The 27,840-nt window shown below is 54.5% G+C and overlaps 1 protein-coding gene across 1 annotated transcript; it reads right to left on the bottom strand.

Annotated features, from left to right (window-relative positions):
- Positions 1-126: 126 nt before the first annotated feature.
- Positions 127-27,837, bottom strand: LASP1 (LIM and SH3 protein 1). The gene is made up of 7 exons (XM_036398822.2): positions 27,694-27,837; positions 21,400-21,494; positions 13,959-14,043; positions 8,484-8,591; positions 4,409-4,553; positions 3,023-3,117; positions 127-2,180 (listed from the first exon to the last, which is right to left on the bottom strand). Exons 1-7 carry the CDS (start codon positions 27,760-27,762, stop codon positions 2,007-2,009), a joined length of 771 nt encoding a protein of 256 aa, XP_036254715.1. The 5' UTR covers positions 27,763-27,837; the 3' UTR covers positions 127-2,006.
- Positions 27,838-27,840: the final 3 nt, after the last annotated feature.

Raw genomic sequence — 27,840 nt, 5'->3', positions numbered from 1 at the left:
GAGGAGCTGCAGCCCAGGAGGATCCCCAGGTGTGCCCCAAACCCCAGCTCTGGAAGCCTCCCCTTGTCCCAACCAAACAGGAAAAAAGGGCTGGAAAAGCGGCCACAATCAAAGCCAGCACGATCAGCAGGTAAAAATTAAACTTTTATTTTCAATTCTGAGTAAACCAGCAAGAGAATTGATGGTCGGGTTGTTCCATTCCGTGGGTTTTCTTTCTTTTGGATAAAAAGGCCAAATAATTTTGTAAATTTTTTTTTTTTTTTTCCTGGTGGGTGCTCAACCCAGGAAGGAGGACACAAGGACAAAACCCCAATTAAGCAACAGATCCCGAGGAAAACACGTTCTAAGCTCAGCACTGAGACACAACCAGGGAAGCTGGGATGGACAAGGTCTATTTTACACGTGATGAGAAGCAATTATTCAGCTTTTTAATTGTTCTTCTTCCTTGTAATTTCTTTTTTTTAACTCATTTATTTATTTATTTATTTTAAATACAGGTTTAGGTGCTTTTCAGCTATGAAAAAAAAAGGCAAAAAAGTGCATAAAGTTGAGAGAAAAGGCAGAAATCAAGCAGTAAGAGGTTTGTTTCCCATGGCGAGGGTGAAAGGAGCATGGGAGGGGAGAATTTAGGGACAATGATTTTGAGGGAGGATTAAAAAAAAGATCTGTATCCCAAAAGGGAATTTCCTGTGTTATTTGGTCCATTAAAAAAGGGTTTATTCACATTGAGGCTCCCTCCCCCATTCCCAGACAAGAACGTGATTAAGAAGAGGATTCAGCAGGGAGAGGAGGCTCCCCCTGCCCTTGTGCTCCCTGTTTTAGCACCAGCCGGGATTCCCAACCCCAGGCAGCCCATCCTGGCTGCTCCTGCCCCTCTGTCACCCCAAATCCCCGTCCCCACCCCACTGCAGCCACAATTCCCTTTTCCCAGCGTGACTCTGCCCCCAGTCCCAGCCCCCGAGGAAGGGAGGTGTCCCCAGCAGGACCAAGGAATGTCTCACTTGCCTGCTTTGGTCCCTTATTCCCGATTTTCCTGTGGAAATAACAAAGGTGGAGCTTCCCCCTGGGAGCCTCCCGGCCCCACAGCGCTCCTGGCAGGGGGACAACCCCACTGTCCCCTGGAACCCCACTGTCCCCAGGTCCTGGCACGGGACCAGAGGTTCCTGCTCCTCCCTCCCTGCCCAGTTCCAGTTTAACCCGGCCCTGATCCTCCCCAGGAGCTCTGGAGGAGAAGGGGACAGGGATGTGCTTTGACGTTTTGGTCCATGACATGATCCCAAAGTGGTCCCAAAAAGCTGCCACCAGCACTGGGAATGAGAGGTGTGGGCTGGCTGGGGGTGTCACAGCACCAAGGGGACAGTGACCCGGGATGGGCCCACAGGGGTGGCAGCACTCAGCAGCAGCAGGAGGAGGAGAAAAGCAGGAAAATTCTGGGTGCGGGGAAAAGGCTCCCCCAGGGGACCCCCAGAGTGAGCTGGAGCTCCAGGGGGCTCATCCCAGCTCCAGAGGCCTCATCCCAGCTCCAGAGGCCTCATCCCAGCCCAGCCCTCCAGCCAGGACAAGCCCCAGGGCTGCTCCTGCTCCGGAGGGCTCAGGACAGCCCAGCCCGAGGCAGGAGCAGCCAGAGCAGAGAGATTTGGTTGGAGATTTGAGCTCCAAACTTTCCTGCTCTGGGCACTGAAGGGAGTGAGGATTGAGGGCAGCCAGGAGCAGGATGAGCCAGAGCTGCCAGCCCACCCCGAGGCCCCCTTGCTTCCCCCACCCCACAGTGGGAATTTGGTCCTGAATTTGGCCTCTCCCTCCCTTTTCCTGGCATCCCGGTGGCTCCAGAGGCTCCCCTCACCGGGAGGGCAGGACAGGAAGGACAGGGGGACAAACGCCCTGGGAGCTTTGATCCCCGCCCCGCAAGTGGAGCCGGAGGGGACACGGGGACGCGGCTCGGAGGGGCGGAGCGGGCGGGGAGGGGACAAGAGCCGCACCCACGGGGAGGGGACACGGGGCAGGGCTCAGATGGCCTCCACGTAGTTGGCCGGGAGCATGCCCGTGTCCCCCGTGCGCTCCACCGTGCCGTACATCCAGCCGTCATCGATCTGCTGCACGTTGATGATGGTGTCCCCGTCCTGGAAGGACACCTCGTCCTCGTCCGCCGCGTTGTAGTCATAGACGGCACGGAAACGCTTCTGTGGGGACACGGGGACATTGTCACAGCCCCAGGGGGCACCGGGGTCATCGTCACAGCGCCGGAGGACACAGGGGTGGGTCATTGTCATAGCCCCAGGGGACGTGGAAAAGGCCCAGGGGACAGGGAACAGCCCCAGGGATTATTGTCACAGCCCCAGGGGACACAGGAGACACTGGCACAGCCCCTCCCTGGGGACAGAGGGGTCACAGCCCCTCTCCAGGCACAAGCTGGGAGCTGGATCTGGGCGGGTCTCAGTGCCCAAACCTGAGCATCCAACGCCCTCAAAAACGAGCATCCAAACCCCCCAAAAACGAGCATCCAAACCCTCAAACTGAGCATCCAACCCCCCAAAACTGAGCATCCAACCCCGCCCAAACCGAGCATCCAGACTCCCCAAAACCGAGCATCCAAACCCCCCAAAACCGAGCATCCAAAGCCCCCAAACCCGAGCATCCAACCCCCCCAAAACCGAGCATCCAACCCCCCCAAAACCGAGCATCCAAACCCTCAAACTGAGCATCCAACCTCCCAAAACTGAGCATCCAACCGCCCCAAAAACGAGCATCCAACACCTCCCAAACCAAGCATCCAACACCCCCAAAAACTGAGCATCTAACCCCCAAACTGAGCATCCAACCCCGCCCAAACCGAGCATCCAAACCCCCCAAAACCGAGCATCCAACACCCCCCAAAACGGCTTCTCCTGGGGCTGAGGGAGCAGAGGGACTCCCAGGGTGGGAATTTGGGGGGGAGCTGAGGGATCCCCAGGGTGGGAACTGGGGGCCTGAGGGAACCCTGGGATCCCCAGGGTGGGGGATTTGGGGTCTGGGCTGAACTCACCCCCCCTCCGGCCGGGGCGTTGCGCTGTGAGGAGGCCGGAGTTGGCTCCTTGTAGCCGTAGGACTGGGATGGAGGCGGCTGCTGCTGCTGGTAAACTGGGGAGGGACAGGGGGTGAACTGGGATGGGGAGGGAATGGGGGGTGAACTGGGATGGGGAGGGAATGGGGATCCTGCACTGGGATTTGAGTGGATCCATGAACTGGGATTTGACCAGATCCTGCACTGAGATTTGGCTGGATCCTGCACTGGGATGTGAAGGGAAGGATGAATTCAGGAACTAGGATGTGGGTGGATCCATTAACTGGGATTTGGAAGAATCCTGCACTGGGATGTGACTGGATCCATGAACTGGGATATGAGTGGATCCATGAACTGGGATTTGGAGGGAAGGATGGATCCTGCACTGGGATATGAGTGGATCCTACACTGGGGTTTGAGTAGATTCTGCCCTGGGATGTGAGTGGGTCCTGCACTGGGGTTTGAATGGATCCATTAACTGGGATATGAGTGGATCCTGCACTGGGATTTGGAGGGAAGGATGGATCCTGCACTGGGATGTGGGTGGATCCTACACTGCGGTTTGGGTGGATCCATTAACTGGGATATGAGTGTATCCATGAACTGGGATTTGGAAGAATCTTGCACTGGGATTTGGAGGGAAGGATGGATCCTGCACTGGGTTTTGAGTGGATCCATGCACTGGGGTTTGGAGGGAAGGACGGATCCTGGGATCCGTCTATCCACTGGGATTTGGCTGGATCCATGCACTGGGATGTGAGTGGATCCTGCACTGGGATTTGGAGGGAAGGATGGATCCTGCACTGGGATGTGAGTGGATCCTGCACTGGGATGTGAGTGGTTCCAGCACTGGGATGTGAGTGGATCCATGCACTGGGATGTGAGTGGATCCAGCACTGGGATGTGAGTGGATCCATGCACTGGGATGTGAGTGGTTCCAGCACTGGGATGTGAGTGGATCCTGCACTGGGGTTTGGAGGGAAGGATGGATCCTGCACTGGGTTTTGAGTGGATCCATGCACTGGGGTTTGGAGGGAAGGACGGATCCTGCACTGGGATTTGGCTGGATCCATGCACTGGGTTATGAGTGGATCCATGCACTGGGGTTTGGAGGGAAGGACGGATCCTGCACTGGGATTTGGCTGGATCCATGCACTGGGATGTGAGTGGATCCATGAACTGGGATTTGGAAGAATCTTGCACTGGGGTTTGGAGGGAAGGATGGATCCTGCACTGGGTTTTGAGTGGATCCATGCACTGGGATGTGAGTGGATCCATGCACTGGGGTTTGGAGGGAAGGACGGATCCTGCCCTGGGATTTTGGGATGCGGGGGATGCTGAGGAGCCCCGGGGCTGTGCCCACCCCACCTGTGGCTCCGGGCTGGCCGTGCTGCTGCTGCTGCTCTGCTCTCCGGTAGGCGCCGCTCTCCGGGGAATTCCGGCGCTCCGGCTCCGAGCCCTCGCTGGGGCTGGGCCCCATCCGGCTCCGCTCGAACTCCTCGTGGTACTTGATCTGCAGGGAGGGGGGCACAGCTCAGAGCTCGGCCCTGCTGCAGCAGCTGCTCCAGGGAAAAGGGGCTGGGACAGGGAAATGGCCTCGGGGCAGGTTTGGATTGGAAATGAGGGAGAATTCCTGCAGAAAAGGGAGTCACCGTCCCTGGAAGGGTTGAAAGCCCATGGGCTGCTGGTTAATGCTGGACTCGATGGCTTTTCCAGCCTGAAGGATTCTGGATCCTTCCCCTCATCCCAGCTCAGCTCTTTTTGCCACCCCAGCAAACCCCAGAGGCTCCTTCCCCACTCCCCCTCTGCTCAGAGCAGTTCCAGGCACACACGGGACAGGACAGGACAGGAGAAGCTTTCTGTGCCCTGTGGGTGGGATGAGGAACTGAGAGGAATTGTTTCAGGATGAGATTGAGCCCCAGATGCACCTCCCAAACCAGGGGAACACGGAGCAAAATCCCCTTTGGGAATTCTGGTGTGCAACTCCCAATGCCAGAGGGACACAGGAGGGAAGGGTTAACCCAACCACGGGGGTGTGAGGGTAAAAATTACCAATTAACTCCTTGCTGTTAATGAGTGCATTCCCACCGGGAAGCAGCTGGAGCCTGGCAATGTGCCCTGGTTAAACAGTGATGGACTGGAGGGCACTGGGAGCTGGGCATGGCTGGAGCAGAGAGAACCCCAGGGCAGCCCTGGGAGGCTGGGACAGCCCAGGGACAGATAAGGGATAAAGGGCAGCACCAGGAAGAGCCTTGGGAACAATCAGGATCAGCCCCAGGGACAGCCCTAGGACAGATCTGGGAACAGGGACAGCCCTCAGGATGGGCTCAGGAACAGGAACAGCCCCAAAACAGCCTCAGGAACAGCTCCAGGACAGGTTCAGGAGCAGGGACAGCCCCAGGAACAAGGACTGGAGCAGGAATAGCCCCAAAAAGAGCCCCAGGAGCAGAAACAGCCCCCAGGACAGTTTGAGGATCAGGAACAACCCCCCAGGAGCAGGGACAGCCCCCAGGAGCAGCTCCAGGATGGGCTCAGGAACAGCCCCAGGAGCAAGAACAGGAGCAGCCCCAGGATGGGCTCAGGAACAGCCCCAGGAAGAACCCCAGGAGGAGAAACAGCCCCAGGAGCAAGAACAGCCCCAGGAGCAAGAACAGCCCCAGGAGCAAGAACAGCCCCAGGAGCAAGAACAGCCCCAGGAGCAAGAACAGCCCCAGGATGGGCTCAGGAGCAGAAACAGCCCCAGGAGCAGAAACAGCCCCAGGAGCAGAAACAGCCCCAGGAGCAGAAACAGCCCCAGGAGCAGAAACAGCCCCAGGAGCAGAAACAGCCCCAGGAGCAGAAACAGCCCCAGGATGGGCTCAGGCCATGCCCCAGGAGCAGGAGCAGCCCCAGGATGGGCTCAGGAGCAGCCCCAGGATGGGCTCAGGAGCAGCCCCAGGATGGGCTCAGGAGCAGCCCCAGGATGGGCTCAGGAGCAGCCCCAGGAGCAGGAGCAGCCCCAGCATGGGCTCAGGAGCAGCCCCAGCCCCAGGATGGGCTCAGGCCATGCCCCAGCCCCATTCCCAGGGGGGTTTTCCCCACCTGTCCCCACCCCGAGGCCGTTTTGGGGCAGGGCCGGGCTGGCCCCACCTCCCCTGGCCCTGGGGACAGCGCTGGTGGCTGCGGCTCCCTAAGTGGGTCACGGCCACCCGGGCTGGCAGCCAGGCACGGGGAGCTGCTGGAAACGCTGGCAGAGGGTGAGGGGCAGGGCAGGGCCACCGGGGCTGGGCCCAGGGCAGCTCTGTGCTGTCATTTCATGTCCCCAAACCCAGCCCCGGTGAAGCTGCCGGCTCAGAGCTGCCCCAGGGAGAATCTTCCAGCTTGGATCCCACTCCCTGCCTGGGGTTTGGTGAACCCATCACACCCTGGGGATGCACAAATGGGAGCAGAAAAAGGGGGAATAAAAATCCCACTGGGTTTTTTGTGTGAGCTCCTGCCGTGGGCACCATCTCCCTGCATTGCAAACCCCTTCCCTTCTCCTGGGACCATCTCCCTGAGCATTCCTGAGCCTCCCCTGTCCATCCCTGAGCATTCCTGAACATCCCTGAGCACCTCAGAGCATTCCTGAACATTCCTGTCCATCCCTACCCATCCCTGAGCCTCCCTGAACATTCCTGAACATCCCTGAGCCTCCCTGTCCATCCCTGAGCACCCCAGAGCATCCCTGTCCATCCCTGTCTATCCCTACCCATCCCTGAGCCTCCCAGTCCATCCCTGAGCCTCCCTGAACATCCCAGAGCCTTCCTGAGCATCCCAGAGCCTCCCTGAGCATTCCTGTCCATCCCTGAGCACCTCAGAGCATTCCTGACCATCCCTGTCTATCCCTACCCATCCCTGAGCCTCCCTGTCCATCCCAGAGCTTCCCTGAGCATTCCTGAACGTCCCTGTCCATCCTTGAGCATTCCTGAACATCCCTGAGCACCTCAGAGCATTCCTGTCCATCCCAGAGCCTCCCTGAGCATTCCTGTCCATCCCTGAGCATCCCTGTAAGAGATTTGATCAAGAGATTTGATCATTTTGATACCCTTGGCAAAAGCAAATGGAGCTTTGCAAATCAGACCCGGCTTGCAGGAATATTAAATCAGACAGGTTTACCAGGAAACCTCATTAAGCCCTGCAAGCAAGAGATGTTGTTACATGCATCAGTTTGTGTGTGTGATTTTAACCTAATCACTGTAGTAAACATTACTAGTCTCCCTAAAATGACTAATAAGTAATTAATGGTCTCCCTAAAATTATTATTAAGTAATTAGTAGTGTCCCTAAAATTACTATTAAGTAGTGAATAGTCTCCCTAAAATGACTATTAAATAATGAATAGTGTCCCTAGAACTACTATGAAATTTCCCTGGAATTTCTATGAAATTTCCCTAAAATTACTATGAAATCTCCTTAAAATTACTATTAAATAATGAATAGTCTCCCTAAAATTACTATGAAATTTCCCTAAAATTACTATGAAATCTCCCTAAAATTACTATGAAATAATGAATACTCTCACTAAAATTACTATGAAATCTCCCTAAAATTGCTATGAAGTAATGAATAGTCTCCCTAAAATTACTATGAAATTTCCCTAAAATAATAGTAATTTTAGAGAAATTTCATAGTAATTTTAGGGAGACTTTAGAGTAAAGTCTCCCTAAAATTACTATTAAATAATGAATAGTCTCCCTAAAATTACTATGAAATTTCCCTAAAATTACTATTAAGTAATGAATATTCTCCCTAAAATTACTATGAAATCTCCCTAAAATTACTATTAAGTCTCCCTAAAATTACTATTAAATAATGAATAGTCTCCCTAAAATTGCTATGAAATCTCCCTAAAATTGCTATGAAGTAATGAATAGTCTCCCTAAAATTACTATGAAATCTCCCTAAAATTGCTATGAAATCTCCCTAAAATTGCTATGAAATCTCCCTAAAATTACTATGAAGTAATGAATAGTCTCCCTAAAATTACTATGAAATTTCCCTAAAATAATAGTAATTTTAGAGAAATTTCATAGTAATTTTAGGGAGACTTTACTCTAAAGTCTCCCTAAAATTACTATTAAATAATGAATAGTCTCCCTAAAATTACTATTAAATAATGAATAGTCTCCCTAAAATTACTATGAAATCTCCCTAAAATTACTATGAAATCTCCCTAAAATTGCTATGAAATCTCCCTAAAAATCACTATTAATGCCTAATTACTATACCCATTTATACCCCCCGATAAAATCGGACTCTGATCACTGAACCGCTCCCTCCTCTCCTCCTCACAGAGGCAGATTCGTGCCGGGGCTGCAGGAACCGCTGACCCCGGGGCTGTTTGCAGCAGCTGCGCCCTCCCCGCTGCCCCTGCAGGTCACAGCGGTGTCACAGCGGTGTCACAGCAGGGACGAGAGGCCACTCACGTTGCTGATCTGATCCTGAGTCTTCTTGATCCTCTGCAGCTCCGGGGTGTCGGCCACCACGCTGAAACCCTTCCCTTTGTTCTTCTCGAACTCCTCCTTGTAGCGGATCTGGGGGCGGCAGGAAAGCAAAGGGGTTTGAGCAGGGGGGAGAGCAGGGACAGGGCACAGCCCCAGGCTGACACCCAGGGCTGCAGCTCCTGCCAGGGCTCCTGCCTCGCCCAGGGGCACCCCTGAGCATCCTTGAGCATCCCTGAGCACTCCTGAGCATTCCTGAGCCTCCCAATGCATCCCTGAGCCTCCCAAAGCATCCCTCAACATCCCTGAGCAACCCTGTCCATCCTTGAGCATCCCAGTGCATCCCTGAGCACTCCTGAGCCTCCCAATGCATCCCTGAGCATCCCTCAACATCCCTGAGCCTCCCAAAGCATCCCTGAGCAACCCAGTGCATCCCTGAGCCTCCCAATGCATCCCTGAGCAACCCTGTCCATCCTCGAGCATCCCAGTACGTCCCTGCACAGCCCCATGCATCCCTGCACATCCCTGAGCATCCCTCAACATTCCTGAGCTTCCTTGAGCATCCCCAGTGAATCCCAGCACCTCTCTGAGCCTCCCAGAGCATTCCTGAGCATCCCTGAGCCTCCCAATGCATCCCCGCACGTCCCTGAGCCTCCCAGAGCATCCCTGAACATCCCAGTGCACCCCTGAGCATCCCCAGTGAATCTCTGCTCATCCCTGTTCATCCCTGAGCCTCCCAGTGCATCTCTGAGCATCTCCAGAGAATCTCTGCACATCCCCGTGCATCCCTGAACATTCCTGAGCATCCCTGAATATTCCTGAGCCTCCTTGAGCATCCCTGAACATCCCTGAGCATCCCAGTGCATCCCTGAATATTCCTAAGCCTCCTTGAGCATCCCTGAGCCTCCCAGAGCATCCCTGAATATTCCTGAGCCTCCTTGAGCATCCCTGAACATTCCTGAGCATCCCTCAATATCCCCAGTGAATCTCTGCAGATCCCTGAGCATCCCTGTTCATTCTTGAGCCTCCCAGTGCATTCCTGAACATCCCCAGTGAATTCCTGAGCATTCCTGGAACATTCCTGAGCATCCCTGAGGCTCCCTGAACATTCCTAAACATCTCTGAGCCTCCCTTAACATCTCTAAACATCCCTGAGCCTCCCTCAACATCCCTGAGAATTCCAGGCAGGAAAAACAAGGAATCACTGAGGAAGAAGCCAATCCCAAGGGAGGGCAGATCCTCTGATAAATCCTGTGTTTTTACCCTCCTAAATCCCACCCTGCTCCATCTCCTTTGGTTTTTCACCCTGCTGATGTTCAGGACACAAGAATTCAGCCCTAAAAAACCACCTGGCAGCATCCCCATGATGATGATGAGAATAATTTAACAAATTAATGAACCCCACAATTAATTTTCCTGTGGGGAGCTGCTCCCTCCATGCCGTGACTCCGAGTGCATCCATGAGTTATCAAAGGGAGCCAGAAAAAAAAAAAACCCTTCAAAAAACCCTTCACACATCAAATCCTCCCCTTTTTGTCACCAGCACCGAGGTGACAGTGCTCCCACAGGGGCTGGCACAGCAGGACAGGAGTGGCACTGCCACCCCCACATGGGACCCTGGGGCAGGAAGGGCTGTGCCCAAACTCCCCCCAGGAAAAGCTCAGAAAAGGAGCCCCAGGATGGGAACCTGCAATTTCCCTGCCACACGTGGGCTGGGAGAAGCAGCCTGTGGGCACCAGGGTGGCACTTTGGGGACACTTTTGGCCTGACAGGACATCATTATCCAGCAGCTTCCCGTGAGCGGAACGGGAGGCGCCTCCTGGGGACACAAATAGAGGGGACGGAGGAGTGACAGGGAACTGCTGTGGCCTGGCCCTGCCACCCCCCTGTCCCTGGCACCCATCCCTGCAGCTCATTGTCCTCGTCACCCCATCCTGTTCAATCCCCCCTTGCAGGTGCCCAGGATCCCATCCCTGCAGGTGCCCAGCACATTGTCCCGTTATTGTCATCCCATCCCTGTGGGTGGTGAGCGCCCCATCCCTGTCACCCCCACCCAGCTCCTCATCCTTGTCACCCTGCCCCATAAGCTCTGATATCCCCCCATTTGTTATTCCAAACCTCCTACATCCCAAACCTCCTGCATCCCCTCCCTCCTGGCTCCCAAACCTCTGATATCCCCCCATTCATTACCCCAAACCTCCTACATCCCAAACCTCTGACATCCCACTCCTCCTACATCCCAAATTTCTGATATCCCACTCCTGCTGCATCCCAAACCTCCTGTATCCCACCCTTCCTGTATCCCACCCCTCCCAGCCCCTCTGCAGGGTCTCTCCCCTCCCACCCAGAGCTGTTCCCTGCCCAGCACCCACAGAATCCCCTCTGCAGCTCATCCTGCTGGGAATGTGACCCTGAGGAGCCCCTGGCCCTGCCCTGCAGGAGGCTCTTCCACTCCTGAGCCACCCCAGCTCCATCCCAGCACCCCATCCCTGTCACCCCCACCCCATCCCTGTCACCCCCAACCCCAGCTCCATCCCTGTCACCCCCACCCCATCCCAGCACCTCATCCCTGTCACCCCAGCTCCATCCCTGTCACCCCATCCCTGTCACACCCACCCCACCCCATCCCTGCAGGTGCCCAGTGTCCCATCCCTGTCCCCCCAGTGTCCCCGAGCCCGGCAGGCCCCAGGAGCTGGGCACAGCTGGCACAGGGTACATGGCACAGGGGCTGAGCTGTGGTCAGCAACCCATGGAACAAGAGCCCCCCTCCCTTCAGGGCCGTGCCCCACCCAGCGTGAGGGGCTGCGAGTCCCCCCCAGGCTCAGGAGAGCCCAGGCAGAGCTCAACCCCCTCCCCTGGCTCTGCTTCCATCAACAACAACCCAGGGAGAGCCTGGAGACTCCAGAGCAGCAGCAGCAGCTCCGTGGTTGCCATGGAAAAGCCACGGTGTCCCCTTGTCCCTGTCACCCCCCTGTCCCTGTCATCGCTGCGTGCACACAAATCCAGCCCCAGGCTGGGCTCAGCTTGGAGCCTGAGCCAGGGCTGGGGGAAAAGCTGAGCTTTGGGGACAAAAGCTGAGCTTTGGGGACCCCGTGGTGGCCCTGGTCCTGCAGGTGAGGCTCCCCCATCCTCCCGGAGGAATTCCCAAGGATTCAGCTCCTGGCACTCTCAGGCTAATGGGAAGAGAAGGAAGAAGGTCACAGCATCCTTCAGAGCACAGCAGGCAGGGATCTGATCCCAGTCCCAAAAAAATGACTGGAAACAGCAGGGAGAATCTCAGAAAACAGCAGGGAAAAAAATCCAGAAAACAGTAGAGAAAAAAAAATCCCGAAAAACAGCAGGGGAAATCCCAGAAAACAGCAGGGAAAAAAATCCCAGGAAACAGCAGGGAGAATCTCAGAAAACAGCAGGGAGAATCTCAGAAAACAGCAGAGAAAAAAATCCCAAAAAATAGCAGGGGAAATCCCAGAAGACAGCAGGGAAAAAAAAATCCCAGAAGACAGCAGGGAAAAAATCCCAGGAAAGTGCAGGGAAAAAATCCCAGAAAATAGCAAGGGAAAAATCCCAGAAAACAGCAGGGAAAAAAATCCCAGAAACCAGCAGGGTAAATCCCTGCCCAGGAGAGGCAGCAGGCCCTGCTGCCAGCACCCTGGGCTGTCCTAGGGCCCCTTTTCCAAGGAAAAAAGGGAATTGGGAGCAGGAATGGCAGGGCAGCTGCCCATGGAGCTCTCCTGGCAGACAGGGTTGCCTCTGGATGGGATTTTTTCCAGCACAGTGAGCTCGGCTCGTGAGCAGGGCTGACATCAAAGCTCACAGCACGGCTCAGGGGAGGCTCCAGCACAGCCTGGGAAACGTGGAATTGCCACAGCTGGAAAAGCTCTGTGAGCTCAGAGTCCAAGCATGCCCCAGTTCACCATTAACCCATGTCCCCAGTCTGGATTTGGGACATTCCCAGGGATGGTGACCCCAGCACTGCCCCTTGCAATGCCTGACAACCCTTCCAGTGAATGGCTTTTCCCTGATTTCCACCCTAAACCTTCCCTGGAACAAGGTGAGGCTATTTCCTCTCACCCTGACAATTTGGGGAAAAGCCTGACCCCCACCTGGCTCCTTCCAGGGATTTTTAGGGATTTTGGGAAGGACCCTCCCTGATCCTCCTTTTCCAGAGGCTGAGCCCCTTCCCCATCTCCCTCAGCCTCTCCTGGTGCTCCAGCCCCTTCCCCAGGCAGGGTCACATCTCCCTCCATGCCCATTCCTGCACTTCCAGCAGTTTTCCTACAAAACTGAAGCTCCCATCCCTTTTCCCAGAGTTCTGGGGCAGAAGGAAATCCGGGATCACCACAGGGACAATCCCTGGGCCCACACCCAGCAGGGAATGGCTGAGCCAGGGCCACCTGCAGGGGACAAAGCCTGGCCAGCAGCCTGTCCCACAGGCTCTGCCCTTCCCAGAAAAACCAGGAACTCATGGAAGGGGTTTGGAAATGGATTTGTAGGAAATTTGTGAAGTTTGACAGAAGGTTTACAAAGTTTGTAGCTTATTTGAGATAAGCTTATTTCTTATTTGAGATAAGAAATGTTGACTTGGGAATGTTATGGAATAGGATGGATATTGTTGAGAGAGGAATGAAATTAGAAATAAGTTTTAAAGGAGGTTTTTTAAAATAAGACTATAGATACTTTGGAGAAGTAGAATTATGAAAGGTGTATTGCAGTAGGACTTAGGAGGGAGGGGTTTGGGAAGCAGCCAGAGAATCATGGAATTGTCAATCATGGAATTCCAATTGACTTGGAGTTGCCAATTCCAAGGCTGGAAGGGCCCCTCTGGAGAGGGAATGCAGAGAAATCCCAAACCATGGAACCCTCAGAGACAGAAATGCAATGGGAAAGGTCAGGGTGGGCTTTTCCCATGGGAAATTTGGGAATTTGAGAGGCACCCAGAGAAATCCCAAAACACAAAACCCTCAGAGACAGAAACACAACAGGGAAAGGTCAGTGTGGGTTTTCCCCATGGGAATTTGGGGAGCACACAGAAAACAATGGAATTTTCAGGGCTGGAAGGGCCCCTCTGGAAATCCTGCCCAGCATTAATTCAGGAACCTGCAGAAGTCAGACACGGAGGGAACTCCCAAAACACAGAACCCTCAGAGACAAAAATGCAATGGGGAAGGTCAGGATGGGCTTTTCCATGGGAATTTGGGGGGCACACAGAAAATCATGGAATTTTCAGGGCTGGAAGGGCCCCTCTGGAGAGGAAACGCAGAGAAATCCCAAACCATGGAACCCTCAGAGACAGAAACACAACAGGGAAAGGTCAGGGTGGGTTTTCCCCATGAGGAATTTGGGAATTTGAGGGGCACCCAGAGAAATCCCAAAACACAGAACCCTCAGAGACAGAAACAGAACAGGGAAAGGTCAGGGTGGGCTTTTCCCATGGGAATTTCGGGAATTTTCAGGGCTCACCTGGCTCTGGAGCTCACTCTGCTGCTTTAGGCGCAGGTTCTCGGGCGTGTCTGCCACCATGGTGAAGGATTGCTTGGGGTAGTGTCTGCAGAGGGAAGGAAAGGGTTAATGTCACTGTCCCCTGCCCCTGTTAATGCCACAGTCCCCTGTCCCCACCTGCCCAGGTGTTCAGGCACAGCAGAGCAATTCCCACCATGGAACTGTGGAGTCTTTCAGGCTGGAAAAGCCCTCCAGGATCATCGAGCCCAAACCTGTGTCCCCCCAAACCTGCGTCCCCAAGGGCCACACCCAGGTGTTGTGACCATTCCAGGGGTTTTGTACCACTCCCAAGGAGCCAGAGGAGCATTCCCAGCCTGGCAGAGCCCTCCATGCCCCAGGATTCCCAGGAAAAGCCCTGGGAGGAAACCTGACCTGGAGCAGATCTGGAAGATCCCAGATCATGAATTCCCCCTGGGAACCCCAGAGCATTCCCAGCCCTGTGAGGAGTGCCAGCCCAAACCCTTCCTGGAATTCTGGAAGATCCCAGATCATGAATTCCCCCTGGGAATCCCAGAGCATTCCCAGCCCTGTGAGGTGATTCCCAGCACCTCTGCCCGGGTTTTTTACAAACCCTGAGGGTTCTCCCTGTGGCTCAGCAGTGTTTTTTACTGATATTCCCAATGTGAGCACCCCAGTATCCCTGAAGAAAGGCACGGACAGGGACAGGGCCCAGCCAAGGGCAGAGGCTCCTCTGGAACCAGAGCAGCTCAGCCAGAGCCCAGAGCATCCACAGAATTCACAGAATAACAAAATTACAGGGCTGGAAGAAACCTCCAAGATCATCGAGCCCAACCCAGCCCCAACACCTCAACCCTGGCACCCAGAGCCAACCCAGCCTTGTTTAAACACCTCAGGGCAGTGCCCACCTCCCTGGCAGCACATTCCAGTGCCCACTCTCTCTTTCTGTGAAGGATTTTTTCCTCATGCCCAGCCTAAACTCCCCCTGGCACAGCTGGAGGCTGTGTCCTCTTGTCCTGGTGTCACTGCTGAGCCCTCCAGAGGAAATGACCTCGTGGGAATGGTGTGAGCACAAAGAACAGAACAGAATGACCAGGCTGGAAGAGACCTCCAGGATCATCGAGTCCAACCCAGCCCCAACACCTCAATAAACCCTGGCACCCAGAGCCACATCCAGGCTTTGTTAAACACCCCCAGGGATGGTGACCCCACCACCTCCCCGGGCAGAACATTCCAGAACTTTATCACCTTTCTGGAAAAAACCTTTTCCCTGATATCCAACCTAAATTTCCCTTGGTGCAGCTCCAGGCTGTGTGCTCTGGTTGTGTCAGTTCCTGGAGACAGAGCCCAGCCCCAGCTGAGCCCAGGCACCTTTCAGGAGCTGTGAGAGTGAGGGGGGCAGCCCTGAGTCTCCTTTTCTCCAGGCTGAGCACCCCCAGCTCCCTCAGGTGTTGCTCACAGGGTTTGTGCTCCAGACCCCTCACCAGCCTCGTTGCCTCCTCTGGACATGCTCCAGCCCCTCCTAAATTGGGGGGTGGCCTCACCAGTGACAAATCCAGGGGAACAATGACCCCCCCCCTGCTCCTGCTGGCCCCACCATCCCTGATCCATCTCTGCCCTTCCAGCCGGGATCTCCCATTGCCATGGCAACTGCATCCTGCCCCGGGCACTGATAACAGGGAGGAGACCAGGCCCCAGCAGGCACACTGGCCAGGAGGGCTGGGAAAGGCAGAAATCCATCCCTGTGCAGCTCAGGAGAACGGGAAAACCGCGGGAGGAGGAGGAGGGAATTAAAAACAACCTGGAAAACAACAACAAGCAGCCAGGCTGGAGTGAATGCAGAGCTGTGTCCTGCTCCAGCCCAGCCTGGGGGAGCAGCAGACAGCCAGGGATGAAGCTGGGATTAGGCTTCCTTTGGATTTTGAGGAAATCTCACAAGGATTTGAGGCAGCTTTTGCTCAGCCCTGAGGAAGCAGGAACAGACGGCCAGGGGGGACTGGGTGGGGAACCTTGGGGTGTCTCCTCACTGCTGGCATCCCTCCATCCCTTTATCCATCCCTCCATCCATCCCTCCCATCCCTTCATCCCTTTATCCATCCCTCCCATCCCTCATCTCCCTGCCTGCAGTCTGCACACAATTCCCTGCTGGAATTGCTGTCCCGTGGATCCCAGGCACACACAGGGATGGAGGAGCTGCTCCCTGCAGGGGATGGAGCAGGAAAACCCTCCCTGAGCTCACCAGGAGCCCAGGTGGAAACCTAAGGAAAAGCCACCTCTGGATGCAGCTGGAAAAGTCAGGGGAGACTCCTCAGGGCTGCAGCTCCTCACAAGAGGAGTGGAGAGGCAGCTTTGATCTCTGGGACAGGGACAGGACAAGGGAAGGGCTGGAGCTGTGCCTGGGAGGTTCAAGCTGGATTTTGGGAAAGGTTCCCAGCTGCCCAGGGAATGGGCATGGCCCTGAGGCTGCCAGAGCTCCAGGAGGGTTTGGACAACGCTCTCAGGGACAAGGGGGGGATTTTGGGGTGTCTGTGCAGGGCCTGGGGTTGGATGGATGATCCCTGTGAGCTCCAGGAATGTTTGGACAACACCCTGAAACAGGCTGGGATTGTGGGGCTGTCTGGGGTCAGCCTCATGACCCTTGGGGGTCCCTTAAACTCAGGATATTCCAGCATTCCACACAGAACAGCGCAGGGCATGGCGGGGACCCCAAACACAACCCCAGAGGCAGCATCCCACAGCAGGAGGGACCCCTTTCCACCCTCAAAACCCCAAAAAAACCCCAAAAATTCCACAAAACCCCGTCTCCCACTGCCAGCAGCCCAGAGCAGGCAGCTTTTGTGGCGCTGCTAAATCAGGTCAGAGGAATCTCCCCGGGCTCAGCTCCCGTCTGGCGCCGGCATTAGGGGCGGGCTGAGGCTGAGCCCGGCAATTCCCGGGGATGGAAACTCATCCCCCTGAGCATGGAGATCCCCAGAGGATGGAAATTCATCCCCCTGAGCATGGAGATTCCCAGGGGATGGAAATTCATCCCCCTGAGCCTGGAGATTCCCGGGGATGGAAACTCATCCCTCTGAGCATGGAGATTCCCAGGGATGGAAATTCATCTCTCTGAGCATGGAGATTCCCAGGGGATGGAAATTCATCCCCCTGAGCATGGAGATTCCCAGGGGATGGAAATACATCCCCCTGAGCATGGAGATTCCCAGGGATGGAAACTCATCCCTCTGGGAGAAGGAAGAGGCTGAGCCTGGCAGTTCCTGGGGGATGGAAATTCATCCCTCCTGCTTCAGGAGCCCAGCAATTCCCAGGGGATGGAAGTTCATCCCTCCTGATAATTCCCAGAGGATGGAAGTTCATCCCTCTGAGCATGATGGGATTTGGGAGCCCTAGGAGCAGATCCTGCATCCCCAACCCCGAGTCTGATCCCAAAAAAAACCCCCATGGATGATGTGTTTGGAAAAACCTCGGGCGCTCTGAGTGTTGCTTATATTGAGGCTTTAAAGCAGATTTTGGCATCCAGGAGCAGCCCTGGATGCAAACACTCCCTTGTCCCTGCAGCTCCCAGGGGTGACAGCCACTCCCCAGCTGGCTCAGGGATTTGGGAACGATTTGGGGAGGATTCAGCAGAGGAGAGTTAAACAAAGGAAGCAATTGGCTGTGCTCTGCCAGGAGGCTCCGAGGTCACATCCTGCCTTTCAAAGGGCTGGGGACGAGCTTAAAAAATAAACTGAGCCTTTGTCAGCACCAAAATCAGCCCCAGGCTGCAGAGATCCCAGCGGGAATGGGCACAGGGGAGGGCTGGGATCCTCCCAGGGTGGCTGGGCCAGCTGCTCCCACAGAGCCCAGCACCTCTGTGGAGGACAGGATTTCCCCAGGATTTGTCCCAGTGTCCTGGCTGGCACCAGGAGAGGCCAATCCCACAGCCAGGCCAATGCCAGGGCTGGTTTGGGGCCAGCAATGGGAACGGGGATTTGCTCACCAGCTCTGGGTGCAGCAGGATCCATCCCATATCCCCAATCTCACCCCCAATTTCCAGCAGGGGAACAACCCCAATCCCAAATCCAGGAGGTGGAACAGCAGATCCCTGTGATCCAGCAGGGAACAACCCCAATCCCAAATGCAGGAGCAGGAATAGCAGATCCCTGTGATCCAGCACAGAAACAACCCCAATCCCAAATCCAGAAGCAGCAGCACATCCCTGGGATCCAGCAGGGAAACAAGCCCAATCCCAGATCCAGGAGCAGCAAATCCCTCTGATCCAGCAGGGAAGGAATCCCAATCCCAAATCCAGGAGCAGGAACAGCAGATCCCACTGATCCAGCACAGAAACAAGCCCAATCCCAGATCCAGGAACAGCAGCAGATCCCTGGGATCCAGCAGGGAACAACCCCAATCCCTAATCCAGGAACAACAGCAGATCCCTCTGATACCAATCCCAAATCCAGGAACAGCAAACCCCTCTGATCCAGCAGGGAACAACCCCAATCCCTAATCCAGGAATAGCAGCAGATCCCTCTGATCCCAATCCCAGCCCCAGGAACAGCAGATCCCTGTGATCCAGCAGGGGAACAACCCCAATCCCCGATCCCTCAGCTTCAGCACAGCAAGTTTAATATTAAAAAAAATATATAAAAGATATTTAATATATATATAATAAAGATACAAAATATTTTTATATATTGATAAAATATATATTTAATATAAAATCTCTAAAAAATGTGTATTTGGGAGCAGCTGGAGCTGGAACTCCAGCCTTGCCTGTCTCCTGTATCCAACTTTTCCCCACTTTTCATCTGGGAAGTCTCAGACTTCCCTGGATTTTCCCTTCTCCCAACTTTTAGCTCCAAGTGCTCAGGCCAAGAGCCCAGCCCAGCCCTGAATGTCACTTCCAGTGAGCCACCAGTCCCTGCCAGTGCCCAGCTGGGGACAGGGAGGGGGGTGGGGACCATCCCATCTGCCACCCAGCCATTCCCAAAGATTTCTGCTGGATTTCTGGCTGGGGGAACGGCAGGACTGGAGGAAGCCCAGCCCTCTTCCTCCTGCTCTCCCAGAAGAAAGAAACTCAGGAATTTGGCAGGGGGCCACGGGCTCGAACAGAGAGGACCCTGTTTGGAAAAGCAGCCTCTTCCCTGCCAGGATAAACGTTGCTTTTCCACCCCCTTCTCCTGGATCAGAGGACCTTTTCCCCCCAAATCCAGGAAATTTGGGAAGGCTGAGCTCCTCCTGCGATGTCCCCAGCCAGGCACAGCTCTCCTGGAGTTTCTGCTGTCCCAGGATACTCCTGGGAGCAGCTGAGAAAGAGCCAACCCCAAATCCAAGCCTGGAATTTTCTCTTTTTTTCCCCCACATCCCAAGCCACTGGAAAATCCTCCAGCAACTTCCAGCTGCTCCCTTTGCTTTGAGACAAGGAAAATGGGGAGAAGAAAGGATTTTGGGGGGCAGTTTCTGTACTCAGTGCTGGGCTGGGAAGGGTTAAAGCAGCAGCGGCATCAAAGGGAGCCCCCAGAGGAGAGGGGGGTGAGAACCCGAGGTTGCGCAGACTCCTTGGAATGTCAGGAATTTCCCATTATTATCCCACTTCCCTGGCAGGGAGAGCACGAGAACAGGACCCTAAGCCTGGGGATGGGCAAATCCCACAGGGCCAGGGGGAGAAATTTTGGGTCAGGACACTCAGAACAGCTCGGGGGGCTCAGCTCTGCCAGGGCAGACCCTCCCCACCCCAAAATCATCACCCCCTCAAAGGCAGAGCCCACCTGCCTCAGTGCACACATCTTCCCCAAAAAAACCTCAAAATTTCCTGCTTTTCCCCCAAAAACTGGAGCTCCAACAGTGCTGTTCCCCCACAAATAAATCAATTTATTTTCAGCCAGTTATTTGCATTGTCACCCCGGTGAGACCCCCAAGAAATGCCATTCCCTGCCCAAATTGGAATTTAATAAATTTCCTCTCAGCCCAGCTGAACTCTTGGATTTTGGACAAGCCACAGCCACCCCCAGCACCCAACCCCAGCAAAAAAAAAACCAAAAAAAAACCAAAACAACAAATCACCTAAAAAACCCCCACGGAAATGGGAGGGTCTGGCCAAGCTCTGCTCTCACCACTTCTCCTTTCCGTGTAACTCAGAAGAGTAAATTTAAAGAGCAAAAGTAAAAACTTTAAGAGTAAAAATCAGGAATATTGGGAAGAAATTCCCCCCTGTGAGGGTCTTTCACAGGTTGTTCCATCCCTGAAGTGTCCCAGGCCAGGCTGGATGGGTTTGGGGCACCCTGGGATGGTGAAAAGTCTCCCTGCCCATGGGGCTGGATGGGATTTAAGGTCCCTTCCCACCCAAATCACCCTGGAATTCCCTGACTCCTATAGGGATCTTGTCAGGATCAGCATTTTTAAAGCACCCTGTGATCAGACCCCCCCTAATCCAGCATTTAGGAATTAATTACATTAATTATATTCTCTAATTTTCCTTCTAACGACTGCCAGTGCATAAAGAGCAGCTAAAAAAATCGGATTTTCAAGCTGCCTTTTAGATATTAGAAGCATTTTGGGTCCACAGGGTCCTTCTGGATAAGGGGGAAAAAAAAAAAAGGTTGGAAGGGAACATCCAGTGCTCAGGAACAGGTGGAAAGGGCCAGGAAAGAAAGGGCCCAGAGGAAAAACAAAAATAAAAAAAAAAAAGGAAAGAAGAGGAAAAAAAAAGGCCCAGAGGAAAAGGAGAGGGAAAAGGGTTCAAGGAAAAAAAAAAGAGGCTCGGGACAAAAAAAAGGACCCAGAAAAAAAAAAAAAAAAAAGACCCAGAAAAAAAAAAGGCCCAGACAAAAAAAAAAAAAAAAGGAAAAAAAATGGGCCCTGAGCTCTTGCTCCACCCTGCCCTGCCTCCATCCCCCACACCAAGGCTTTCACCTCCCAGGTTTATTTACCTTGGGATTCTTTCCCTGCCAGGAAATTCAGGTGGCTGCACCCAGCCCAGCCTGGCCTGGTGAGCCCTGCACAGAGGGAATTTCTGGAGAAATTGCAGAATTTCTGGAATTCCTGCTCCTGGAGAGCTCAGGATGCCCTACAGAGCCCATGCCATGGTGAGGAGTGGAGTTTGAGAGAGGAATATCCAGGAGATCCCACAGGAGACCCCACAGAAGGGTGCCCCACACAGGAGAGACTCCCACAGCACAGGGGATCCCCATGGGAGGGTCCCACACACAGCACAGGAGACCCCCACAGGAGGATCCCCCACAAAATCCCACAGCAGACTCCACAGGAGGCCCCAAAGGAGGATCCCACAGGAGGATCCCCCACAAAATCCCATAGCAGACTCCACAGGAGGCCCCAAAGGAGGATCCCACAGGAGGATCCCCACAACAGGGCCCCGCACAAGGAGGATCCCATACAGGAGGGTCCCCACAGGAGGGATCCCCCCAGAAACCCCCCCAGGACCCCCTCAGCGGGCACTCACGCGTTGCAGTAGGGCTTCTTCTCGTAGCCCTTGTAGTTCTTCATGTTCAGGGTCATCTTGCAGGTCTCGCAGTGGAAACATGATTTGTGCCAGAACTGCAACACAAAAAACCCCAACCATCAGCACCAGGGATCCCAAAACCCCGCTGGAACCCCACAGTTCCCACCCAGCATGGCAGCAGTGCCACCTGTGACCCCAGGAAAACCAAATTTTCCTTCTAGGAATTGCCAGTGCATAAGGAGCAGCTACAAAAATGGGATTTCCAAGCTCTTTTTTAAATATTAAGAAATATTCTGGCTCCACAGAGCTCGGGACCAGCCAGGAAAGGGGAGCACAACTCAGGATCCTTCTGGATAAGGGGAAAAAAAAAAGGTTGGTTAAATGAGCACAGGGAATATCCTGGTTAATTTAGGATAAAATTCCATCTCTCCTGATCTTCCCAAGTGCCAGGGGAGGTTTTTTTCCTTCCATAAAACCAGGAATTCATGGATAGGAAAAGCTCCTTCTGCAAGTGACACCTCAGCAGAGGGAACAGCTGTGTTTGGAGGTTCAAAGCTGCTGCTTTGGGTTTATTTTTTTATTTTATTTTATTGCTGTTCTCTGCTCAGTGCCAGCCAGAAGAGCAGGTCAGGTAAGGCTGCACGAGCCAAGCAGGAAAAGGTTCTCATGGGAAGCAGACACAGACCCACAAGAAAGACACAATCCCAAAAAAAGCCAGACCCTGACCCCACAGCCTGGGCTGTGACAAACCCTAAAGGAGAATTTTAAGGTTCTTTTTTAGGGCTGCTCCTAAAGAAATTATTCCCACCTGGCTCTGAGCTGGGCCCAGGCTGGGAGGAGCCTGAGGACAGCTCAGAGCTGGAGTTAAAGGTTGGATTTGATGATCTGGGAGTAAAATTATTCTGATTTTGTGATTCGGAGCTCACACAGACTGAGTTCAAAGTCCTGCCAGAGTCCGGACTCCTCTTTTCCACGGGGATTTGTGGGGTCTGGTGGGAATTCCCAGGGCCCAGAGAGGAATGGGAATTTCCTCCTGGAGCAGGGAAAAAGGGAAAGCACAGCCTGGAGCAAAACCTTCACCCCTGACAGCCGGTCCTGCCCTAGGGCCACCCCCCAAAAAAATCAGGGAAAACTCCACCAAAAGCCCAATTAGCAGCTCCAAGCCCTAATTAGAGCACAGGCAAGTGTCCTTTAACTCTCAGCCATCACACCCAGAGTGCCCAGCTGCTGCTTTTTGCTGGGATTTCCACTTGAAACCCTGCAAGGAGCCGATCCCCCTCTCCAAGGCCAGCCTGGATCTGTGTCCCCGCAGGGACCAAGCCCTGCTGTCACCTGCCCAGGTGCCACACCCCGTGCACAAACACTGCCAGGCTCTGGGGACGTGACTCAGCCCTGGAGAGGACAATCCTCCTCCTTTTCATTGCTCTCAGACACAGATTTGTTCCTCCCCTCTGCTCACAGCAGTTCCTCCAGCTGCAGGGGTTTTGCTCCTCCATCCTCTCCCAGGGTGGTTTTGCCCCTTTCCCAGTTTTTTGGGCTCCTGTAGGATGGATCAGCAGCTGGATCCTGAGTTTTTGGGGCTGTTCTGGGGGGTGAAGGGCCCTTTGCAAGCCCTTCCCAAGCAGGAGCTGCCAGGGATGGCACCGTGGACCTGCAGGGAGGCAGCACAACCCCAGAGCCCTCTCCTTAAGGAATGTCCCAGCTCCCAGGAGGATCTGGCACAGCCAGCAGATCCCTGGGGTCCAGCAGAGGAAAAACCCCAATCCCAAATGCAGGAACAGCAGCAGATCTCTCTGATCTCAATCCTAAATGCAGGAACAGCAGCAGATCTCTCTGATCTCAATCCTAAATGCAGGAACAGCAGCAGATCTCTCTGATCCCAATCCCAAATCCAGGAACAGCAGCAGATCCCTCTGATACCAATCCCAAATCCAGGAACAGCAGCAGATCCCTCTGATACCAATCCCAAATGCAGGAACAGCAAACCCCTCTGATCCAGCAGGGGAACAACCCCAATCCCAAATCCAGGAACAGCAGCAGATCCCTCTGATCCCAATCCCACCCCTCAGCAGGACCACGCTCCCAGGCAGGCTCTGCTCCCATCCCAGAGCATTCCCAGCACATTCCTGCCCCAGTTCCCACCAGGAATTGCTCAGCAGGGCCATTCCCAGCCTGAGGCTCCTCCCAAGGGATCTGGGAAGAGATTTGGGATCTGGGATCCTTTGGGAAGTGTCCATGGAGCATTTTTCCACATCCCCAGCCTCGCTGCCACCGCTCCCTGGCTCACAAATGGAGTGGAATTAATGCTGGATCCACAAAATCTGAGGCAGCACTAAAAGGAGGCTGGAGCAGGGCTGGACACAGGGGAGCAGGAGTTATTTCAGCTTCCAGGAACGTTCCGCTCGCTGTGGAAAGAGGACAGGATCCAAATGGGGTTTGAAGGGAGGATGAACTCCCTGTGCTTCCCAGTCCTGAGCCTGGAGGGGATCCCAGGTGACCCAACATCCCAGCAGGCTGGACAGGATTTTAGCTCTAAGTTTTGGAAACTCTTCTGACCAACATAAGCTCAGTGGAAAATCACAGATTTAAAGGAAAACAGCCCTAAAACTTTCCAGGTTATCCAGGTGAGTGGGACAGAGGTAATCCATGCTGGGGAAATAAAGGATTCCTTAAGATTTATAATCATGGAGTGGTTTGGGATGGAAGGGACCTTCAAACTCATCCAGTGCCACCCCTGCCATGGCAGGGACACCTCCCACTGTCCCAGGGTGCTCCAAGCCCTGTCCAGCCTGGCTTTGGGCACTTCCAGGGATCCAGGGGCAGCCCCAGCTGCTTCTCTTTTCCCACCAGGCAAAGCCTTTGCAACACACCTGGGGCAAACCCCATAACATGGGAGCAAATCCCACAACACAGGGGGGGCAAACCCCACAACACACCCTGGGGAGCAAATCCCACAACACACCCTGGGGAGCAAACCCCACAACACAGGGGGGGGCAAACCCCACAACACACCCTGGGGAGCAAATCCCACAACCCTGGGTGGGGCAAACCCCATAACATGGGAGCAAACCCCACAGACACCCTGAGGACAAGCCCCACAACACGGGGGGCCCCAGGATTTGAGGATAACCCCCAGAGGAACCCCCTGGGCTGGAGGAGACGAGCCCAGGGTGAGGCTCAGCTCAGGGCAAGCCCAGCCCAGCCCTCGGGTGTCACTTCCCCTGCGGAAGCCAGAGCCAGCAGTGGCACTGTCCCCGTGGGGGCAGGGACAGCGATGTCCCCAAAGCCACCTGGGGCACGCCAGGGTGGTGGGGAGGTGGTGATGCACCTGGGTTTTCCATAAATCCCAAAGGGAAGCGGGGTTTCCCTGGTTCTGGAAGGAAAAGCACATCCCAGACACACCAAGGTTGGGGCTGTGCCCTCCTGCTGCCAGCACAGCCCAGCTGCCCTTCGGACTCTGCCTGGGAAAACCGGGACAGGAAAGGGACAGGGACACGAGAGGGGACAGGGACACGAGGGGCTGGGAAAAGCAGGGACAGAGAGAGGAACTCCAAACAGGGATAGAGGCAACTCTAAAAGCTGGGAAATGCAGGGACAGAAAAATTCCAAGGGCCAGGAAAAGCCAGGACAGAGGAACTCCAAGGGTCAGGAAAATCAGGAATAGAGGAATTCCAAAGGCTGGGAAAAGCAGGGACAGAGGAACTCCAAGGGCCAGGAAAGGCAAGAATAGAGGAATTCTAAGCAGGGACAGAGGCACTCCAAGGGTCAGAAAAAGCAGGACTAGAAGAACTCCAAGGCCTTGGGAAAAGCAGGGATAGAGGAAAATCAGGGAAAGAGAGAGGTACTCCAAGGGCCAGGGAAAGGAGGGACAGAGGAATTCCAAGGGCTGGGAAAAGCAGGAATAGAGGAACTCCAAGGCCTGGGAAAAGCATAAATAGAGGAATTCCAAGGGTCAGGAAAAGCAGGAATAGAGGGACTCCAAGGGTCAGGAAAAGCAGGAATAGAGGGACTCCAAGGGCCAGAGGAATTCCAAGGGTCAGGAAAAGGAAGGCTAGAGGAATTCCAAGGGCCAGGAAAAGCAGGGACAGAGAGAGGAACTCCAAGGGCTGGGAAAAGCAAGGATAGAGGAACTTCAAGTAGGAATAGAGGAATTCCAAGGGCCAGGAAAAGCAGGGACAGAGGAATTCCAAGCGGGGACAGGGAAAAAGCAGGGACAGAGGAACTCCAAGGGTCAGGAAGAGCAGGAATACAGGAACTCCAAGGGTCAGGAAAAGCAGGGATACAGGACTTCCAAGCAGGGCCAGAGGCACTCCAAGGCCTGCCCAGGATTTTATGGGAACTGGGGCAGCGTTCCGGGAAAAGGGCAGCCGGAGGCGCTCCGGGGCGGGGTGAGCCGCACCACGAACCGGCCGAGCCCCGGCTCCTCGGAAGAGGAAGTGGGTGAGGAGCCCGAGGAGGACAAGATGGTGACTGCAGGCTCCTGCCGGCTCCCCACGGCTGGATCAGAGCCTCCCCTGGAGCTCAGGGAGCCCCGGCTCATCCCCTTCCCTGCCGGCAATCCTGGGATCCCCCTTCCCTCCCGGTCAGCCTCAATCCTGACATTCCCCCTTCCCTTCCAGTTGTCCCCAACCCCCCTTCCCTTCCAAATATCCAGAATCCCCAAATCTTTCCAAATACCCCCAAATCTCAGCACTCCTTTTCCCTTCCAGTTACCCCCAATCCCAGCACCCCTTTCCCCTTCCTGTCAGCCCCAACCCCAACACTCCCCCTCCTTCCCAATATCCACAATCCCCAAATCTGTCCAAATATCCCCAATCTCAGCACTCCTTTTCCCTTCCAAATATCCACAATCCCCAAATCTTTCCAAATATCCCCAGCCCCAGCACTCCTTTTCCCTTCCAGTTATCCCCAAACCCTTCCCTTCTAAATATCCACAACCTCCAAACCCCTTTCCCTTCCAAATTTTCACAACCCCCAAACCCCTTTCCCTTTCCAAATAGCCACAAATCCCAAACCCCTTTTCCCTTCCAAATATCTACAACCCCAAACCCCTTTCCCTACCAAATATCTACGATACCAAAACCCCTTTTCCTTTCCAAATATTTACAGCCCCCAAACCCTTTTCCCTTCTAAATATCCACAAATCCCAAACCCCCCTTCCCTTCCAGTTATCCCCCAGCCCCTTCTCCCTTCCTATTGTCCCCGGTCCCAACACCCAGCAGCTCCTGGAGGCTCCCAGGGCCCAGAGTCACTCACAGCCCCAAATCCCAGGATTCAGGGGTGATAGTTCAGCTCCCAGCCATTCTCGGCCTCAGGAAGAAGCATCATCCCTTAAAAATGCGAGCAACAGGGTCTGCCGGAGCTCAGGAATGCCGCTGGAGAGCGGAGTGTTCTTCCCAGTTACTTTTTTTAGTCCCTAAACTGGTTGTCCCAGAAGCCTGGGAGAGGAGGGGGAGGAGAGTAAAGGAAATCCCATGGGAAGAGCAGAGGGAATGGAGCCCCACCATCACCTTCCTCACCTCCAGCTTCCACCAGAGCTTGGGTTTTGAGAGGAAAATACTCCAAAAAAAATATTCCAGGTTAAGGGAGGCAGCCCCAGAGTGGAGGAATGGGATTTTGGAACAGGGAAGTAGCAACTGGGATGGAAGATTTGAAAAAAAAAAAAAAAGAGAGAAAAAAAAGGGAAAAAAGCTCGATAATGGAAACCAGATGAGGTTCCCGGCTTCAGGGAAGCGTTAACTGTTGCTTTCCTTGGGCCTCCACACGGCTGTGCCGCCTTTGAATGGGAGATATTCCAATAAATAGAAATATTTGCTATGGAAGGAAGAGCTGGGGATGCTGCCGGAGCCCCCAGCGCAAAGAGCCCCGTCCCTGTCCCCTCCCCCTGGGGACCCTCGGGACACCGAGGGCTCCAGGGACCCCCGGGACACGGCGGGGGAACGTGGGAGTATCCCCGGGAAACTGGGGTGGGAAGGACCCAGATCCCCTGGGGTCCCCCCACGAGGGGATCCAATGTAGAAATCCCCCGGGAAAAGCGGGGTTTGGAGTGGGAACCGTGGAAATGTTGCCGGGAATAGGGCGGGGGGAGAGCCGCGTCCATAAGGAAGTGCCACCCGCGGGTGGGGGGGAGGCAGGAACCCAACCAGAGACCCCCCAAAACAACGAGATCCCGTGGAAACCCCCCCCCCGGGAATGGGGGTGAGGGGGGAAAAAACCATCCCATGCAGAGGCGATCCTATGGGAAAAGCCCCAAATCCTTGTCCCGGTCCCCACGTGCCACCGTACGGAGCTCACCTTATCCAAGCAGTTCACCTTCTCCGTGGGATACACGATCTTCCCGCAGCGCGCACAGTTGGGGTTCATGGCGGAACACTCGCGTGGAGGAAGGGGGAAAGAAAAATAAAAAAAAAAAAAAAATCACTCCCACCCTCCTCCTCCGCC

Source organism: Molothrus ater, chromosome 27, assembly GCF_012460135.2.
Source record: "Molothrus ater isolate BHLD 08-10-18 breed brown headed cowbird chromosome 27, BPBGC_Mater_1.1, whole genome shotgun sequence".
Lineage (NCBI taxonomy): Eukaryota > Metazoa > Chordata > Aves > Passeriformes > Icteridae > Molothrus > Molothrus ater.
This window is presented reverse-complemented; position numbering and strand designations above follow the sequence as displayed.

Coding starts and splice junctions, on each gene's coding strand:
- LASP1 (XM_036398822.2), bottom strand. CDS start 27,762: ATGAACCCCAACTGTGCGCGCTGCGGGAAGATCGTGTATCCCACGGAG. Junction 21,495..27,693: donor AGGTGAACTGCTTGGATAAG/GTGAGCTCCGTA, acceptor TTTGTGTTGCAG/TTCTGGCACAAATCATGTTT. Junction 14,044..21,399: donor AAGAAGCCCTACTGCAACGC/GTGAGTGCCCGC, acceptor TTCCCTCTGCAG/ACACTACCCCAAGCAATCCT.